Genomic DNA, 20370 nt, shown 5'->3' with positions numbered 1-20370 from the left:
TCATTAAAAAAAAAACCTGCCAAGCCTGCTGGCACATTCCTTAGGCCCCCAGGTCCTGGGCAAGTGGCCCTAATTATTAAAATCAGCAGTCCTTATCAGATGACAAGGCCTTTTGCTTTGATATACAAAGGCAGAAGCTTAACAACCCCATCCTGCCCTGGAAGAGGAACAAAATGTGCACCTTAACATGTGGTTTTCAAACCTCCCTGCATAATCCCCTTATCACCTGCCAAGATATGTATATTGATCCTGGCTGGGAAGTTGGAGTGATGGGAGGCATTGGGCAGGGGGATGCCCAAGTCCCACCCCATGCAGTGACCCTGCCATGGTGACCCTGCCACACTCCATCACAGCCCCTGTCACCCGTCTGCTCTTGGGTGCTCAGCTCAAAACACCCAGGCTGGGCTTTGGGTTTGCTTCTCCAGGTGAAGCCAAAGGTGTTGGTATCCATCACCCACGTGCCCATTAATGCAACCTGCTGTGTCTGTCCTCACATCCCCATCCTCCTCTTCCCCGTGCAACCCTATGCACAGAAACACAAGTTGGACAAGTAGGAGGTTCTCCTAAAAACTGGCCTTTTTTGTGTGTGTTTTTATAATGCCAGGAAGGTGGTACCCAGCTTTGGGAGGTCAGGCCTGGGACAGCAGATCTCAGCCCTGTCTGTGCCTCTGACACATGGGGGCCCTGCCCCAGGAGTTCCAGGCAGTTCTCCTGTTTCAGGGAACTCAGATACCAATAACTTTTCATTCCCAAAGGGACCCTAATTCTTGTCTTCACAGTACACTTAAGCATCATTAGCTGGTTCCTCGTGGCTTTCAGTGGGACTTGAGCTGTGAACTTCTTGGTCTTTTCCCTGCTGATGCCAACAGCAAAAATCCTGCTGACCTCAGCAGTGCAGCACCAAGCTTTAAGGGCATCAAGCTTTAGGTTTTAGAAGGTATCAAAGTACTTAGAGGTCCTTCCTGGGATTTCCTGGAGCACTTTAGAAAACGCTAAAAGCAACATGTTTAAAGTTGGACTTTGAGTGTGTTTAGACAGAGGGTGTCCTGGTTTGGACAGAGGGTGTCCTGGTTGCTGTTGCCCCAAGAAGTGGATGGTTGGTTCGCTCTGAAGAGGTTGAACAGGCAGTGAACGTGGTTCCCATGAGGAGGGTGCTTCCATGAAGCCTGAGACTGGCTGATAGCTCAATTCCTGTTCTGCTTGTCCCTAGGTCCTTCAAGAGGAACGATCCTGTTAACCCATACCACGTGAACTCTGGCTATGTCTTTGCCCCAGCGACCAGCGCGAACGACAGCGAGATCTCCAGTGATGCCCTGACGGACGACTCCATGTCGATGACGGACAGCAGCGTGTAAGTACCTGCTGCTGGTCCTTTTGGGGTGTGCTGATGCACTGTGGGGCTTAGGGGAGTGATGGGTCTGGGGTCATCACCCCACTCCTGCTCCTGGAGGTGTGTGCAGGGCACGGCAGCCTCTCTCCTCATCCCATCGCCGCAGGTATCGGGTGCAGTGGAATAATGGATCCCTCTCTTGCCATTTTGCAACTGCAGCTGAGCAAACATGTTTTGCCTCACTGATGGTGACTAACCCAAGGAGTGCATCTGCCTGAGCCTTTGTCTTAAGGCCAGGCTTCCTTAACTAGTTATCAGTCATCAAAGAGAAGGAGATTACTTCCTGTAGGAAGTACTTTCTGTAATTAACGTTTGTCATTAATGTCAGAAGGTACATTAATAGGGCCAGTGACCTGAAGGGGCAAATAGCTGCTCGTTTAGTGTGGCTGGGGCAGTCTTCAAAGAGCCGTTTGAGTGGAGCTGCATGGATCAGGTCTGGGTGTTTCAGGAGCACAGGGAGGAGAGATGATGCTGTGGCTGAGCCCAGGAGTTGCAGGATCTGGCTTCTCCTGGTTGCTGACAAGTGTGCAACTGGGAGCAAGGGGTTTGACTGTCAGTTTGCTTTCCCCAGCGGGAGAGAAATGGTGCTTTTGTGTCTTTAAAGGAGACAGTGAGGCTCACTTAGTGCTTTTAAGGACCATTTTCTTCAGCTGAGCAGAAGGCAGATGTTGCTGTTTGTGTTTCATGATCTTCACTTAAACTAGTGCTCCAGAAAAGCCCACCTGTGAGCAGAGTGCTGCATTCCCGGTCGTAATCTTGAAACTTCTCCAATGTCTCTGTCAGACATGTCCAGTGGTCCCTGTGTACTCCTTGGAGAGGCTTGCATGCTGGGTTTTTAAAGTCAACATGTGTGATGATACACAACGGAAAACAGGATTTACCAAAAATCCTTGATGCATAAACAAAAGCTTCTTTTTTTTTTTCCTTAAATGCACATGTGTGTTTTGAACTGATATTACAGAAAAAAAATAGTTTGTTGTCCCACCAGATTCCCCTATTGAACAATATTGGCATTAAATAAAAGAGCTGAATCATAGGGTGACTTCTTTATTTCTTCTTACTGGCTCTGGTTGTATGTGATCATGTGTCAACAGAGCATTCATTGGGTTAGTCATTTCTGGACCAGTGTAGGGTCACTTGGGATTCACAGGGCTAGGATTATACCCTCTCTTCACAGCAATGCCAATTGTAGGCCTTATACAGATGAGAGCACTGAGTGAGAAATAAAGTGCATGGTGGATGAAAGGCTTAACTGAATCGCTTTCAGCCCATTGTTAGTCCAGGGGAGCTTAGCGGGGATGAGAGGGCAGCAGCCCGCTTTGAAATTTGCTTGAACAAGTGAATAGGAGCTCCCCATAAAGCAGCGCCTGAAAGGAGCTGCCTGTTTTTTCCTGCCATAACAATGGCCCGCGCAGGCTGTGAGAGTTTGGGGAAGCTTGGCTGATTAAACTGCCCGCAGCTCCAGGTTGGGGGGTGGCGGGAGGCCTGGGGAGGTGGCAGAAAGGAATATTTCCTGCTGCAGAACCGGCACCCCCTTCCCCCCCCACGAGCCACGGCCAGGAGCACACCGGGAGTGTTGGGTGGTTCTCTTGGAAGTGGGAGAGGTAAACTGGCAGGTTTGGAGGCTGGGCTTAAAGTTAAGGCTGATGTAAAACTTCCTTTGCAGAGGCGAAGGGCTGATGCCAAGGTTGCAGGGGAGCAGTTGGGATTCACAGGCTCTCCTGGCACACGGCTCTGCTGGATGCTGGAGATGCTGGGGGTGTGTTGGGGGCACATACCACCCCCCCTCTGGGTGAGCCCAGGTGCTACCCCCTTGTAACTCAGTTTATTCTGTTCCATCAGTGTGAATGCAAATTACTTCTTTTGGCTTATATTGGTATGAACTGAAGAGGAAAAACTTGTTCTGGAAAAGTCTTTCAGACATGGCAATAAACTGTTTTTTGTTTTTTTTTTTTTTTTTTTTAATTTTTAGTAAATCTGAACTGCACTGGAATTGGGAGAAATCTCCAAATAATGCATAATCTGCCTTTTTTATTTTATTCCAGATGCCAGGGATCAGTCTGTCCCTATATATATTTTGTAATAGCCACAAAGCATCATGCAAATTTATATTTCCATTTCTTGATTTGGGGGGTGGGGGGTGGAGGAAAGGGGATTTTTTTTTTTTATTTGCTTATATCTTATTTATGGATTTACTTTGGACACAGGGGAATGCTGCTGAGCAAACTTCAAATATTACCTTATCTTACAAACCAGGCTTTTGATGTTGGCAAGATCAGAGGCTTGTTTCAGAGCCGTTGCCAAATGAAGATGGGAGTGAATGCATATGCGCATGAGTCTGATATTTCAAAGCAGCAGTAAAACTACATTCAGGTTAGGTCAGGCACATCTGAGTCAAAAGGCTAAGATAATTGGCTCAGCTTAAATGGCAGCTGACTGGGTAGAAGACTTCAAACTAGTGTTTCCCCCAGAAACAGATTGGCTTAGCCCCAGCCTGGTTAGCTGAACTGTTTATAATTAAACTCTACTATTTAGTGCCTCGACTCTGTAGCTCTTCAGCCACAGCTTTTAGTAGCCAAGGAAGTGAGTGCAAATGTTGGCTGTTGGAGCAGGGGGAGAGGTGGCACCTGGAGAGCTGGGGTTAGTTAACCCTTGTCCTGCTCTGAACCCTCTGGCCAAGCTCAGCTCTTTAATTTCAGAGGTGCTTTCTCCTGGTTGGGGGGATCTGCTCCAGCATCAGGATTCCCCCTGTCCCCCATATCTCCTGCTGGGCTGATCCTGGCTCCAGCTCCATTTATTTGACCCTCCTGCAGTCAGGGATCACTCGTTGGTCATCCCTTTGACACTGGCCTTGCCCATTTTCCCCGTTTTCTGTGAAAACAAAGTGGCTGCTAAAGTCCCTCCCCATTCCCCAGGCTGACTTTCCCAAGCTGCTCCACTGCCTTCCCATCCCAGAGAAATACCTCTGGGTTTTTTTAATTCTGCACGTTGTTACAAGTTGCAGAACTCTTCTGCCAAGGCAGGGCTGTGGAAGCAGAGAGCAGGAGGTTTGATGTGGGGCTCTCCTGTGCAGCCAGAGGAATTTTAGGGGGAAGGAGCAGTTTTTGTATCAACCTGAACGAGGGTAAATCTCAAGTAGAGGAGCTGTGCTGTTGGGTCAGTGTTGCTTTTCCTCCTCCTTTACAAGCCACCCTGCCTGGGAATATCACAAGTCTCTGTTCCTGCCCCATAGCCTGTCCCAGGACTGTCCCTTTGGGCAGAGATGTCCTCCTGGAGCTGGCAGCTTGGGGATACCCCACAAGGAGATGTGCTCCCAGCTTGGTGGCCACAGCAGAGGGGTTGGGGACAGCATCTTGTCCTTGCAGACCTGGAGGGAGGTGGGCAGTGCAGGAGGGCTGCAGGACTCCCTGTTATCCCTGGTCATGTCCTTGGGTGCCCTGTGGTGGTGGACACACAGGCCTTCAGCTGCTTCCCTGTTCCTCCCAACTGGCCTCTTGGACTGCCACGGATAGAGGACACCTCCTCTTCCATGTGTGTTAGTGGGATTAGTCCCATTTGTTCATATGCATGTGACATGCTCACACTGGCATTTTTACTTACTTTTAAAATACTTGTTTTCCTGGGTATTCCCTATATTGAAGGTCTTCCCTAAGAAAACCTTGTCTTGGTAAGCCTCAGTTAAACAAAGGCATCTCTGAAGGTAGAGGTTGTTTGCTTTTCACCTTAGAATTGCTTTTCCCCCATCCTCCCCCAAAGCTAAGGCATGTCATGTGCCCCAAGAACTGTTGCCCCGTGGGTTTGTGGAGCAGAAATGCTTGGTGGCCTTCGTGGAGAGCATGGATTGGTCCTTGGTGGCCACCAGCGGCTGTGGTTGGTGGCCATGGCTGGCTGTGTTGGCCTTTGTGTGCTGGGCTGCTCCCCCAGAAAGGCCTCAGAGCCCCACATTGTGCAGTGGGGACATGAGGACAGTCAGCTCCTTTCACTTGCCATGTCACATGCGCTCATAAACCGTATCCAGAGGAGGCTGATGTTCATCTTGTGGCATCAAGGGCCTCTTCTGTGGTCCCAGCATGCTCGTTTTTCTTACAAAAGTTTTTCCAAGTCTATTAAAATGAAATTGTTCTGATCCTTCACTCCAGGCTTCGCAGCTTAATCCTGCTCATTAAAAACAATTTTATGGCAACTGGATGCTTTTTGGCCAAGATCTTCACAAAGCTCTGCCCGTAGCATGCCTCAAACTTGGAGTGATCTGATCCTCCTCCTCCTCCTCAAGAGAAGGGACGTGGTGTTCTCTGGGAACGCTTCTTGTCTCTGGCTGTGTGTCGGCGTGTGCCCACCACCCCTGTGGCCACGGGAGGTGACACGCAGGGACGCTGTGCCATGTTGGCTCCTGTGGCAGCAGCGTGGGGCCGCCGCTGTCTGCTGGGCTGCCACAGCTCCTCCTCGGGCAGGAGCTATTTTCTGTGCTCAGGAGATGAGTCAGGTGTGGGGGCAGGTGGATGAAAGGGCCGGGACTGGAGATCAAGGTTATTCAGCCAGTCTGAGGGAAGGGGTGGAATTAGACATTCAGGATCTCCAGGCATGCTCTTCCGGCTGGCCCCGCTGTCTCTGGAAGGCCCTTTAATCCTAACTGGGGTAATTTTTTGCGTGGCCGGGTGAAGATGCCCCACAGTGCCTGGAGCTGGGTGTGCAGGGGGCTGTTTCCTCTGGAGCTCCTTGCCTGGTCTCTCTTCTTGTGGTTTCCTGGCCGGGAGCAGTGGTGGCTGAAGGGAGCAGTGTCCTGCCCAGAGGGTCCGTGCTCATGCCTTGAGGTGTCCTGTGCCGGCCAACCTCAGGGCAGGAGAAACATCCTGGATCTTAAGTAGGGGTAGAGATGGGGAGCAGCCTTTGGGTGGCCATCCATCCCCATCCTCTTCCTTCTTGTTTCCACTGTGCCAGCACTCCATGGGCTGTTTCAGAGCTTGAGGGACATTGTGGTCCTAGAGTGTAATTTGGTGGGGAAGAAGCAACAAAAATAAAGGTCAGAAGCAGAAGCCTGGCATCCAAAGGGCCTTCTTGTTGTAAGATACCTTGGAAGTGAAGCTAATGGGATCTTTGGGTGTCTTCCCATGCGGAGTTGCCTTCAGCTTTTGAGCTTTTGCTTAATTACTGCACATCCATGGGAATGAGGGCCTGCAGCGTGGCTGGGTGGTTCCAGGGGGGATGGAGAAGTGTCTCAGTTAGAGCATGGGGACAGCCCTAGCTGATGGTGGCCTCTCTTCCATGTGCAGAGATGGGATCCCCCCGTACAGAATTGGGAGCAAGAAGCAGCTCCAGCGGGAAATGCATCGGAGCGTCAAGGCCAACGGTCAAGTTTCTCTACCTCATTTTCCGGTGAGTTCAGGCAGGAGCTGCAGGTTCTGGGTGGGTCGTGGGAAATGCTGGGGTTGGGACCACGCACATGTGGAGGGAAGGGAGCAGGGGAGGGGAGCATTTCCATCCCAAGGTGATGCCAGAGCAGAAATGCTGCAAAGTGTTGGGCAGGAGCCATGTGCTCTCAGCATCGTTGCAAAAACCCGCTCGTGTACAGTCACATCTTGGTCCTTCCCTGAAACCAGGTGCTAATTAAGGCTCTGAATTTGTCCTTCTGGTCTAAATCCAAGTGGAGATGCCCTGGTTGGGTCTAGTGAGGGCCTTGGCTCTGGCCATCACCCTGACACCTCTGCGGTGCTGAGCAGAGCAGGGCTTGGCCCCGTGTGCATTGATGGTGGCCACCAAGAGCTGGTGGGGAGCAGGATCTCCCAAAACAGACGTTGGCAGCAGATCCGTGCCTGGCTTTGAGGGGATCTGATGTGTGGTGTTGCTCTGCTCTTGAAAATTAACTCGCTGACTTGCTAATTCAGTTGCCTCGCAGACTCCCCGATTCCTGCAGTGAATAAACTGTTTACACAGACAAGTATAAACTTATCTTGTCTTCAGATTAATATGCTAAAATTCCTCTTTCTGCTGTCTTAAGCAGCAAGAAGTCATAGATGATATTTCTGTTGGAGGGGGGGCTTGGTTTATGTGGTTTTTCTTTTTGGTATTTTTTTTCCCCTTCCTTCCTAAAGAAAGTTCTATAGCCTGAGCTTGTAAATTAGATTATTTTGTCCCAGGGCGTGCAAATCGACTTTCTCTGTAAGGCAGTGCTTTGATCAGGGACTGAATAGAGCCAGCTTGTGTAAGAGTGACAATTTCCAGCAGAGTGGCCTTTTTCTACCCTCACATCATTTCTGGAGCTAAGTGGTTGCCGGAGAGAGGCCCCACCTCATCTGGTGGGTAGTATGTGAAAGAGTTGGCAGTTCAGCTTTCTGCTTTTGGGAGGGGGAAAAGAGGGAGAGTGGGGGCGAGGAGTGGGGTGCGTGGGGATGGCAGAAGGGAGGGCAGAGTCGAGTGGGTGGTTTCTTTTTCCTCTTTTTTTTTTTTCCCTCCCCTTTTCCTGCCATGTTTGCTTCTTTTGGCAGAAATTCGCGTTTTGCCTTTTTATATTCTGCACTTGATTTGGAGATGTTCCCTTTTTCCCTTGATAGATCTGCTTGAGGCAGCCAAGCTCAGCAGTGTAGCACCGCTAGCCTGCAGCAGCTTTCTTCATTTTCTGTACAAAGAGATGGAGGGGGGGGGAAGAGATCTAGGACACTGTTGAGACAACACTACCTCAAAGGTGCCCAGTGTGTAGCCAGGAAATAAATTACCAGCACTTCTCTGATCTGCAACCGTTTGACTTCTTTTTTTTTTTTTCCCTTTTTTTTTTTCTCCTTTCCCTTTTTTTCTCCCCCATCTTATTTTTTTTAATTTCCAACTCCTTTCTGTTTATACTCACTTTATTCCTTTAGTTAAAGTCTCTCCCTCCCACCTCAGAGGTTTTTTTTTTTTTTTTTTTTTTTGATGTTTGACAACAGTCTTTGAAGATTTTCTACTTCAGAGTAGCTACTGATGGGCTGGTTGTACTACAGAGAGAACAAGCGGGGTTCCTCAGAGTGCGACCAACTGCTCCTGCCGAAGGCAAACGCTGGTGGGGAGGATGTCACTCCATGAGGCCACAGCACTAGCTCATAAAAATCCAGAGCAGACCATGCCTAGTTGCGGTCGTCTTTTCATCCAAACATGGAGACACAACAAGCGTAGCGGGGCCGGCGATGCCGCCGCGGCAAAGCGCCCGCGCCCCGCGCTGCCCGCTAAACATGCCTTGTGCCTTCTGTCCCCGCTCCTTGTAGAGGACCCACCGTCTTCCCAAGGAGATGACCCCGGTGGAGCCAGCTGCCTTCGCCGCCGAGCTCATTTCCCGGCTGGAGAAGCTGAAGCAGGAGCAGGAAACCATGGACTGTCTGGAGGAGAGGCTGCAGCAGATCAAGGAGGTAGGAGGATTAGCCTTCCCGGGGCTGGGCAGAGCTCCACGTGCCACCTGGCTGGGGGTGGGAGGGGGTTGGGAGGAAGGCGTTGGGATCGCGCTGTGGTTTGTGAGCCGGTGGGGGGCACATCCCGGCACATGCCCCGCCGGCTCCTCATCCCCTTCCATTCATTCCCTGCCATCACTTGTCTGGCAGGACGAGGAGAAGGAGGGCTCTGAGCTCCCTGCCAGCCTGCAGAGCAGTCGGGAGATGGTGAACCCCCAGCACCCCCAGCACCCGCTCTCGCTCCTGCCCTCGGGCAGCTACGAGGAGGACCCCCAGGCCATCCTGGACGAGCACCTCTCCCGCGTGCTGAAGACCCCCGGCTGCCAGTCGCCCGGCATGGGCCGGCACAGCCCCCGCGCCCGCTCCCCCGACCGCCTGCCCACGGGCAAGCTGCCGCCCGGCACGGCCTCGCTGGCCACCTGCGCCGTGGTGGGCAAGGGCTTCATCACCAAGCAGACCACCAAGCACGTCCACCACCACTACATCCACCACCACACCGTGCCCAAGACGAAGGAGCAGATCGAGGCCGAGGCGGCGCAGCGGGTGCAGTGCTGCTGCCCGGCGGGCGGCGACTACTACTGCTACCCCAAGTGCAAGGGCCACCCCAAAAACACAGACCCCCCTCTCCCTCCGCTGGAGCCCTTCGGGTAAGTCACTGGCATCTCTCCCCCATTGCACCTGTCCCAAACCACGACCCGTCACTGATGGGGGACGGGGGCTAACGGTGGGCTCGTGTCCCTTTTTGCCACCAGCAGGACGGGGACGCTGCTGAAGAGGCCGGGCCGAGGAGTGGAGAGCGTGGCCCCGCCGGCCGGGGACGGGGGGCTGCCTGGCCCTGCTGGGGTGCAGCTCCCCGGGGGTGAAGCAGACCGGGCGCAGAACGTCTGGCAGTGGATGCTGGAGAGCGAGAGACAAAATAAGCACAAGCCCCATAGGTAAATACGCAGCTGTCTACAGCAATATCGCTCCCGGTAAATATTTATATATTACATGGGCTGTCTATTTTTACAATCGCTAAAAACAAATGAGACTCTTTGCTCCTCCGGTTTAATATAAAAGCTGTTCCGCAGAACCAGAAAAACCACAAAAATGTCATGTTTTTGGCAATAAACCTCCTTTCATGTTATGACAGACTTTTGAGAGGGAGCGAGCAGAATAGGAGCTGCTATTAAAGTCATATTTTCCAGCTTTTCTAACCCGACTTCTTCCCCTCCCCAAGCACACAAAGCACAAAGAAGGCCTACAGCTCCGACTGCGCCAAGGGGGCCCCCGGCCGCCACCACCCGTGGGGGACCGGCAGCCACCCGCGCGGGGCACAGCCCGCCCACCCCTTCGTGCAGGACCCCGCCATGCCCCCGCTCACCCCGCCCAACACCCTGGCCCAGCTGGAGGAAGCGTGTCGCCGCCTCGCCGAGGTCTCCAAGCCGCAGAAACAACGGTAATGGCCCCGGGAGGGACGGTCCCGGTCCCGTCGTGGGGTCTGGGGAGCAGCGGGGCCGAGGGAAGGTTTGCTGGGTGCCGGTTGGGACGGTGGGCATGGATGGTGTCCTTCCCATCCAGGCTGGGAGTCAGCCATGGGGCCGGGCCGTGGGGGTGTGTGACGGCACGGCTTGGCCGAGCCTGGAGGATGAGCCTCCTTATTCCAACCCCACCCTGCACCGGCACAAATAGTTCAGATCCGAGACTATTACTTCCACTCTTTTGATGGCTGTAATTTGCCCGTTTTTCCTCTGGGACAGGCTCCAGCTACATACCAAGTGGGGAATTGGACTGGTTATCGTTCATTTGGGTATGGAAGGATAAATTAGCCCACAGCATTTTTAATTCTTCCTTTGATTGTTTACAACATGTGAGGCTTGATACAAAGAGCGAACTTAACGACCCACAGGAGACTTCAATTAAGAAGATTGTATTTCAACAATTTTTTTTTAAAGTTGTTTTTTCCCTTTTTTCTTTTTTTTTTCCCCTCCTCTTCTTCCCCACTTGCCCTCCCCTTCCCTCCACTTCAGATGCTCAACCTCAAATCAGCAGAGAGACCGAAACCACTCCGCTGCCATTCAGGGGGGAGGCACCCCTTTCTGCAATGCAAGTCTAATGACAGAAGAGTGAGTATTGCACGTGCAGAAAAGGATTGGGAAATAAATATATATCCCTCATAATTATATTTTCATTTAATGGATTGCGCTTTGAAAAGAGAGGAAATTCTTATATCTGAAATTTCGCCTTTCAAACATTCTTCTTAAAGAAAGAACAAAACATTTTCAAATCTTGTCTCTGGCTCTTTTTAACTTGCATTCCTGTAAAGTGGACAAAGATTGGATTAGTCTAATTACAGGATGGTTCTTTTAACAAGAAATCTGCTACAGAGAGGTCTAAAATGGCCTAAATAATTAAAGTTTTCTTTCTTACCCTCTTCATCTTAAGCAATGAGTAATGTTTGAAGTCCAGACTGAGCCACCTGACTAGAGCCTTTCATTTTTAATTGGTTGACCTTAAGTCCACCAGCTGTCTTTGCTAGCAGCTTTTTTTCTGAAGCCACTCTACAAAGACTTAGAACAAATTAGGAAGACTAAATTACTGCGGACTAACACTTTGTGACCTTTTGACATGCCAAGTGTACATTGCCTCAGAAGCAGTTGTAGATTTGGCTGCATGGTATTCACTAGAGCGTTGCCATTTTGCTGGGTAATGTTGTTTTAATTATTCTTTAAGAAGGGTTTCTTGGGTGCAAATGGCAAAATCCAGTTAATTTTATCCTCACTGGGAAAAATAAGATTACCTGGGTGCTTCAGGTGAAGCATCTGGCGGTGGGTTTGCTTTGTGAGCTGGTGGTTGCAGGTGGGTTTGTGCACGAGGAGAAAATTTGGCAGATGCTTTGTTTGAAGGCAGATGAAACGAGCCTTTTAAAACCCAAGGTGTGCAGTCCTGGGGCTCTCCAGGTACAGTGAGCCTGTGGTGAGTCCTGCACCTGATCACCTGGCCTGTGCTCCTGCTCCTGGATGCTTCCAGGAGGCATCCAACCAACCTCTATCCCTGGGTTCACTAGTCCATAAGATGGTGATGCCATGATTCCAAAGGGAAATGGCTTCAAGCTGAAGGAGGGTGGATCCAGGTTAGATATTACAGAGAAACTCTTCCCTGTGAGGATGGGGAAGCCCTGTCATAGAGAAGCTGTGGCTGCCCCATCCCTGGAAGTGTCCAAGGCCAGGTTGGACGGGGCTTGGAGGAATCTGGGCTAGTGGAAGGTATCCCTGCCCATGGCAGGGGTTGGAATGAGATCAGCTTTAAGATCCATCCCAACTCAAACCGTTCTGCGATTCCCACCAGGAGCTGCTGTGGGAGCCCAGCAAAGGGCTGTGCAAACACATCCCAGCAAATTCCCAGCCAGTACAGGAATATCTGATTTTTGGGTCACACCCAGAGGTATTTCTGACAGTGTTCTGTGTGACAGGAGCACTGCTGGTTTGAGTGTGGTGAAACAGCCTGTTCTCAAATGGAAAAATAGAGGGGTTTGTGTGTGTTTTCTGTTTTTCAGTCACAAAGAGCCAAAGAAACTGCCAGTTGTTCACACCTCTCAGTCCAGCGAGTTGGTTGTCACCTATTTTTTTTGTGGAGAAGAAATTCCCTACAGGAGGATGTTAAAGGCCCAGAGCCTGACACTTGGGCACTTTAAAGAACAGCTGAGCAAAAAGGGAAATTACAGGTAAGAATCTGTGATTTGTTTTTTTTCAGTGCGTTTTACCAAGTCAAAAGAATTAGCAGAGCTCTTGCAGGGCTATCTGCAGTGACATGTTGGCCTCAGTTTTCAGGGGCTGTAGATCATCTTACTCTCTTCCCACTCAAAGCAGGAGCAACTTGGAGATGGAAAAGGTGCCCTGAGCCACAGCTCAGCTGCAGGGCCACCTCCTCCCCACCTCCCCAGTCTCCTCCCCAGTTGCCTTAGGATCTGTGCTCCAGCCCTTCTCCAAAAAGCTGGATGGAATATCAGGGAAATCTGGGATGACCATGTGGCAAAGGCATTGGAGCAGTGGGATTCAATTTCCAGACTGGGGTCAGCATTCATCTTGGTGCTGGTCTCCTTTAACTGTTTAATTTTTCATTATTTTTTTGCAGTGGTGTGGCTGTAGTGGGGTCAGTGACAGGCTGGGATGGTCCAGCTGAGGGACATGGAGCTGAGATGGAGCTCCCTCACTTTTTCTCTTTGTTAGGGGTTAAAAAAAAACCTCTGCCCTGCAGAGAAAGCTCCACCAGCAATACCCAGATTCTCCTCAGAAATTCCAACAAACCCTGCTGGTCTGGTTTCCAGGGCACAGCTCCCAGTTAAACCAGTTTGCTGCTTCCTCTGCTCTTACAGTTTTCATGGCAGGAGCTTCACACTGGCTCTTTTTCCTGTCATTTCCCAGTGAATCCACTCTTGGGATCCTCTGTTGGCCACTTCTGTGGGGTGAGCAGGAGAGGGAGGGACATTCCAACTATTTTTTTGAATTTGCACTGAAATTGGTGGTGCTTCAGAGAACTGGGTGTCTTGCCCTGTAACTGGCAGCTTCTGATTTAACCTCCAAATGGTCATTTGGGTCTGGTTTGAGGAATTCCCAGCTTGTTGCCCCATCACTGGCCTCTCTAACTTTGGGAAGTCCACCCGTGCAGCTCAGAGGTCGGTGACCCAGAGACACTCTCAGGCTGTGGGGGTGCTGGGTTGGGGTCTGTCTATGGCTGTTGCACAGTGAGGCTGAAATACAGCCAATCCTTCCCCAAAACCCATCTTTGCAGCCCACCCAGCTGCCATCAGATGGCACCAACCTGCAAGTCCACCCACCCTGGACACCCTGCAGGAGAGGTGCCTGGGCTTTTGGCACCCTTGTGCCATTTTCCAGCCCCTAAAGCCTCCCACTCTTTCTCCTCCTCATGCCCCATTTGCAGACCGATTTCCCTGAACTCACCACTGCTCTGCCAGCTCCAGGGGCTGTCCCACCCCCCTCCTAAAAAAAAAATCATTTTTTTAATGTTTGTTTGTTTTCTGTGACATTTTTTGTGTGATGCCCGAGTGCAGGACTAGGCTGCTAAAACCTCCGTGGCCCAAAAGCCCCTCTAGGTGCAATTATTTTTGCCTTGTCAGACTGTAATTACTTTAGAAAATGTTTTTAAGTGACTGACAAGGATGAAACAACGTTTTGCTTAGATCTCACCCCTTTACACCTGGGTAAAGACAATACAGAAATTTATAAAAAAGGGAACTTGGGTACGTGCCCAGTATTTTATCTTGCACAGACACAAGGTGAAACTAATTACACAAATGTGTGTACCTCCAGGGAATCATTTTGATCTAAGCTTTGACTTTTGGCTGGACTTTGAGTGAAACTGCGGGTGACCTTCAGGGGAGAGGTCCGCAGTGCCCGGAGTAGCGTGTGTGTTACGGGGAGGCACTAACTAGGCCGCTTTGGTCACATCTGGCATTGATTTCTTTTTAAGGCACATTTAATAAGCATGTCTTTGAAGCCGTTGCCTTTCATTTAATGCACAAAGACACGCAGAAAAACGCTCCGCTCTCTCCCAAATTCTTTATTGATTGGATCAGTTTGCGAGGCGGGTACCTCGGGCTCCCGCGATGCCAGAGCCCTGCCGTGGGGCAGCCGCCGGGAAGAGCTTTCCATCCACCCCCCTCCCCCCCAAAAAAAAAAAAGAACAAAAAAAAAAAGAAGAAGGAATTAAGCAGTGATTTAATACCGATGGCGTTAACAAAAAACAAACATACACAGAAAAAAAAAAAAAAAAGTGGGCGGTGTCGGGTAAATCCGAAGATGGCAGCGGTTCAAAACTTGAGCTGTAAGGCCGGGCCTGCTCGCCTCGATTGGTGCCAGATGTCCCCCAAAAAAATAAAAAATAAAATTAAAAAAAAAAAATTAAAAAAAAAAAAAAGGAGCAAAGCTTGCCACATAAAATATGTTTCAATGGAAAGCCCGTTTCTGAGCAAATAAGAGCAGAGTGACTGGTTTGAAGATGTTTGTGGGGGTGGATTTTCTTTTTTTTTTTTTTTTTCGCTTTGCCTCCTCCTTTTCTTCTTTTTTCCCCCCTGTTTCTCTGGGAAATAAGGTTGTAATTATGTAAAAGGCCGTAGTGTGTTTTCTCAAATAAAAATTTTGTAAACACAGCCAGGGCTTGGGCTTGGGGAGGAAGTTCTTGGGAAGAGTGGCTGTTATCTGGACAGGGGAGAGGGAAGGGCAAGTTCTTTGTAACTCATTCAAACTTTACTTGGGTTTTTTTGGGTTGATTTCAAGGCTTCTGTCCTGGGGAATTGTGGCCTTGACCTGTGGCATGGAAGTTGGGAGTTGGGCCATTGACTTCCATGAGTGCAGGATCTGAAGGACTTAAATAATACGGTTTTTTTCCTTGCTGACCCATTAAAGTTGCAACATGTGTCAGTTCAGCTTGGAATGACTCTACAAAAATAAATCCTAACCATACCTGGACTAAATGGAGATGGTTTCATCTCTTTAACTAAAAAGAGGGATCTTTTATCCCCCTACCAAAATAATTTTAATCCACTCTGAAAATAGAGATTTGCAGGCTGATGTGACTAATTTAAACGTGTAATAGAACATGTTACTAGAAATGAAAAAATCAAATTTTAAGACCCTGCTGTGGTTCTTTAAGCTTTAGTAGTAAAAGTGAGCTTCATTTGATCTCCTTTCCCATCCTAAAAAAAAATCATAATTACAACCCCCTTTTCCCTGACAAACATCTGCCAACCCTGAGTTGTCTGGAAACTACAGGGGAGGGGTTAATTTTTTTTTTTTTTATATAGATATTTTTTTTTCTTTGTAATCCATCTGATGAAGTTTTTTCCATCCCTGGCAATCAGATGGCAAAGCCCTTTTCCAAGGGAGCAGGCACATCCAAGGAGGTGCTCGGCGGCAGACGGACAGACTCCCTAAATGCTACCCCTCTGAATGGAAGCCCTTCATTTGTGCATATGCAATTAAGCAGCCTTAGAAGGAAGAAAGCTCCAAACGGGATAAAAGGAACCTTTAATCAAGAAGCTGAACGGTCTAATTCAGGATAATAGAGGGGTCCTTACTGTTTGACACAGGAGGGGTGGGGGTGCTTTTTGTCTCCGGGAGCGTTGGCTTCATGATCTAACGACCCGGAGCAAAAGAGCAGGAATGCAGGACACTGCTACTTGACCTCCCCGTGTCACGTCCCGCGGGCTGGACCAGGGCTCTCCCAACTGCTGGGGAAGCAAAGACAGGAGTTTCTGTCACTTAGCAGGGATACGTGAATTGGTCGTTCCCGATGCGAGGCTCCCGGGATGTTTTTTTTTCAACAGGAATGCCACAGAGTTTCAGCTCCTGCGTTGCAGGAAGCTGGGGATGGTTTGCTTTTAATCCATCCTTTTAATAACAGTTGCTAATTTTAATGTTGGGCTTGAGCTTTGAAAGAAGAAAACACATGAAAGAAGGAAGGTGGGGAGAGAGGGGAGCCTTAAGAATGCTTGGCTTTGAAATTCTATTTATTTATTTTTCAAATAAGATATTTGACCAGAAATCATGGTGCTTTCTAATTTTCTTTATGGCTGGGGGTATCCACTGCCACTGTGTATAATCTTCTCACTGTGGGAGCTGTTGTCACCTCTGAGGAGCACAGCCCTGCTCCCTCTGTCCCATCACATCCCTGCAGCCCTCGTGTCGCTGGACCTGAGCAGCCCTGAGGTTCTCCTGGAGAGGAACATCCTAGGAGGGAGAAATTGGAAATGTCGTGGTTAAAAGAACTGGCGAAGCGTCCTTTGCTTTTTACCTTTTGATTTTTTTCAACTGTGTTTTAATTCCCTTTACCACAGATACTACTTCAAAAAAGCGAGCGACGAGTTCGACTGCGGCGCGGTGTTTGAAGAGATTTGGGAAGATGAAACCATCCTGCCCATGTACGAAGGAAGGATCCTGGGGAAAGTAGAAAGGATTGATTGATGGCATCTGTGTGTTTCTTAAGAAAAGTTAAGCTAGAAAAAGTCTTTGGACACACAACAGTAGTGATGACAAGGAAAGAAAAAAAAAAAAAAACTCTGAAGGAAAAGTTTTGAACCAATGAAGAAAAAAAGGTGAAGTCTGTGAAGACTTTGCTGAATTAGCCTTAGAGGAAAAAAAAAATGGCATTTATTATTCATGAGTTGGGTACTGAGATGATAAAAACCCTGGACTATTTATTAGAAACATGACCACTGTTGGCTATCGGAGATGCAGACCGTGTTTGAGAGACTTCCATACATAATATATGATTTCCTGGGGATCTGAAATCTATGGACTAAGAGAAACTGTGTATAGCTTACCTTAACAGTAATCCTTATTGATATTTATTGAACAGTCTGTTTTCCCTTAAGTCCAGTTTTTGGATATGCTGCTTTAACAATGGAGAAGAGAGGGGCTGGGAAGGGGGGGCGAGGGGAGGAAGGATTATTTTATTTTTTTAACATTGTTCCCACTATCTAAAATTCAGGAGTTTGGCAAGGAGCGCATTCGTGATGATTCTTTTTTTTTTTTTGAAGGGGGAGGAGGGAAGGAGTGACGTGATGCCCAGTATTTCTCCGAGTGAAGATAAAACTTTTCTAAAGAAATAATAATAATAATAATAATTATTATTAATAATAATAATAAAAAGCCGAAATAAAAATGCTGTCCTACCATTCATCTAGAGACCGGTGCATTTTAATCTATGCTGCTCTAATTTGAAATAAAGGTCTTAAGTGTTAACTCTGTTAGAGGCAATACAACAAACAGGAACTTGTTATTTTGTCCATGGATTTCGGCGGGGCCAGGATTTTGCTTTGCTGCTGTCACTGGTGTCCAGCGCCTCTCAGTCGAGGCAAGGTAGAGCAAAACCCCGAGCCTGGGAGAGCTGTAGAAGGAGCCATCCCATTCCCATTCCCGTGTTTAGCACACCAAAAGGTTTAAAACCCTGTGTGTATCCCACAGAGCTAATTTTTTTAGCCGCTCGATGTTAGCACTGCCTGTATTTCAACGCGGTGTAGCTACAACGGGGGTGTATTTTCAGCTTCTGAGTCGTTGTGTGCGGTGGGTTTTTTTTGGTTGGGTTGGTTTTTGCCTTGCCTTCACACCCACCTGAGGCCGTGGGACATGTGGATGAAGCTCCGTGTGTGTGCGTGGGGTGGGTTTTGGGACAGAGAGAGAGAGAGAGAGAGAGGCCCTTTCCCGAGAAAGACCTTGCATTTCGACAGTTGGGTTTTGTGTTGATTAAGTTAATCTGTGCATTCTGTTTGCCATTGCTACTTTGTGTAAGTCTGTATATATTGTAGAAAATGTATGGTGAAAATATTAATACACTATCTCTAGTGTTTTTAAAATTTAATCAGTACAGTACCTGTGCCTGCATGGTGTAACAGGCCATGCGTCGCCCTATATTCAGGGTTCAAGCTTTCCCTTGTTTGTTTAAGGGGTTTATGTATAAATATATTTTATGCCTTTTATTACAAGTCCTGTACTCATGACTTTTGCCATGGCATTTTGTTCTACTTATACTGTAAATTATGCATTATAAAGAGTTTCATTTAAAAAAAAAATTACTTGGTACAATAATTATTGTAATTAAGAGATGTAGCCTTTATTAAAATTTTATATTTTTCAAATTAATATTGTCTTGATTTTTTTTTCACCCTTAATCCCTTAAAATGGGTTTTTTTTTCTCATGTATGGTGGTAGCTGGAAAGAGCTGCTGAGCTCTGCCCTGGCCTCTCCCTGCCTTGGCAGGGGCTGTTCCTGCTGGGAAGCTGTTGCAGCTGGGGGAGGCAAGGCTGGAACTGCTCTTCAGTGTGAGAATTAAGTAATTTACAGGTCCTTCAGGTAGCTCACCTACAAATTTAGCCTGGCCTTAGTGCCAAGTCTGCACTGCCAAGCTCACCTGATGGAGCCAAGGGGTGACTTCCCAAGGGATGTGATTGTCCCCAGGCTGGAGCTCTTCTCATGGCACATCAGAGGGCTTTGGTCTTGGGGATGGTCGCAGCCTTTCCCAGGTGTGATTGAGCCAGGACTGCCCACCTGCATGTCCTGCAAGAGTAAACCCAGCCTTGTAAATCCTGAGCAGAACCCAGCTCTGTAAAGCCTTGGCTCCCATGGTGGGCTTGGCCCAGATTGAACTGGGGAGAGATTTGCTGGAAGCGGCTGAGCGGGACGAACAGAGGGAGCTCCTCCCTGTGTGCCTTCCCCCTCGCCTGTATTTATGGTACAAAACCTATTTTATAGCTGAACGAGCTTAATTTGTTCCTGAGGGAAGCTGCCCATACCAGGGATGGATTTGTCTCCCAGCTGTCGCCCAGACCTTCCCCGGCTCGAGCGAGTAACGCTGGGAAAGCAATTGTGGAGCTGCTTTTGGTCTGTCCTGTTGGCAACCAGAGCCAGCCCTTTGCTTCTGCTACACCAATGGCACTAAGGTTTTTTTTTTTTCCCCTTTTTTTTTTTTTTCCTCTCCCCACCCTAATTTTTTTCTATGAGGTTTTAAATTATCTGGGTTATTTTGTGTGTTTGAGAAGACTTCATTTAAAACATCAGTAAAACTTGTATCAAAGGGCTCAACTTCACACCGAGTACACAGAGCTCAGGACTGAATCCTGCAGTTCAAGGGAGCTGCAGGCAGTTTTACACATTTAAATGGATGGTGCCTTGTTTTAAAAAAACCATCTGAAGTTCATGGGGTTCATCTTAATTGATAAGCTGGACATAACGGATGGGTGTAGGGAGACTTCAACAACATAAGGGAAGAAAGATATTTTTTTCCCTTCTCTCTCTCTTTTTTTAGTCTACCATCAAAGGTTGGGAACTTAGCACTACACCGTAGTATTATTTTTCTTCTGCTATTAAAATGAATCACACTGTGCCTAATTCTTCTTGGGAAGATGAATGTGTTTGAGGCAGCTTGAAGCCATTCAGTGCCTCACAAGCCTTTGCATCTTTCTATCAATGTTCCAAAATACTCACCTCTGTTTTTTTGGATGTCTGTAGAAACAAAATATAAAATGGCTTCAAATACATGGCAGGCTGTTTAGTGGAGATGAAAGGGTATTTGAATAGTCTTTTTAAAATGAATGAAAAGTGAATACTCTCTTCTGTTTCAATTATAAGTGGGACATGGAGCTCGTTAGACACCACCTTAATATGTGACATACTGAAAATGTTCACCTACCTTCAGTGGTTCAGAAACATTTTGTTTTTTAGCTTGTCTCGGGATAAAGATCGTGATTACAGGTCTGGCATGTTCTCTGCTAAATGGAGAGGCAGCGTGGGAAAGTTCTGCTCTTACAGCTTAAAAGTAACATCCAACCAAACCTTTTTTTTTTTTAACAGTACAGAAGATTGAGAGAGAACGAGAACCTTATTTTGACCCAAGTGGGTGGGTTTTTTTTAAGTTTAGCTTATCAGGTTTAACAAAAACTATGTTAAACTCATGCTGAGAAAAGTGCCCACAGAGCTGCTTGTGGTGTTGGAATGTCCTGTGTAAGGTCCTTCCAGAGGATGGACCAAAAATGTCCCTGTTTGGGTCCTTCTCCAAAGGAGGGACCCAAAATAC

The 20370-nt window shown here is 48.3% G+C and overlaps 1 protein-coding gene across 3 annotated transcripts in view; it reads left to right on the top strand.

The window, feature by feature from the left end:
• AXIN2 (axin 2) overlaps positions 1 to 18442 on the top strand; it is a 26737-nt gene extending 8295 nt beyond the window's left edge. Inside the window, exons 3-12 of one of the 3 annotated variants that reach the window (XM_017812119.1) lie at positions 1211 to 1351; positions 6661 to 6763; positions 8623 to 8763; positions 8953 to 9449; positions 9555 to 9737; positions 10022 to 10240; positions 10812 to 10907; positions 12338 to 12505; positions 16637 to 16720; positions 17339 to 18442. In XM_017812119.1, coding sequence (XP_017667608.1) covers positions 1211 to 1351; positions 6661 to 6763; positions 8623 to 8763; positions 8953 to 9449; positions 9555 to 9737; positions 10022 to 10240; positions 10812 to 10907; positions 12338 to 12505; positions 16637 to 16720; positions 17339 to 17363 — 1657 coding nt within the window. In that variant the 3' untranslated portion in view covers positions 17364 to 18442. Of the gene's footprint in view, positions 1 to 1210; positions 1352 to 6660; positions 6764 to 8622; positions 8764 to 8952; positions 9450 to 9554; positions 9738 to 10021; positions 10241 to 10811; positions 10908 to 12337; positions 12506 to 16636 lie in introns of all 3 variants that reach the window. The other 2 variants (XM_017812118.1, XM_017812117.1) reach the window with 2 other exon arrangements.
• The last annotated feature ends 1928 nt before the right edge of the window (positions 18443 to 20370 follow it).

This window comes from Lepidothrix coronata, unplaced genomic scaffold (genome assembly GCF_001604755.1).
Source record: "Lepidothrix coronata isolate B3197 unplaced genomic scaffold, Lepidothrix_coronata-1.0 Scaffold34, whole genome shotgun sequence".
NCBI classification, from domain to species: domain Eukaryota; kingdom Metazoa; phylum Chordata; class Aves; order Passeriformes; family Pipridae; genus Lepidothrix; species Lepidothrix coronata.
Note: the sequence above shows the minus strand (reverse complement) of the source record. Positions and strands in the feature narration are given on the sequence as shown.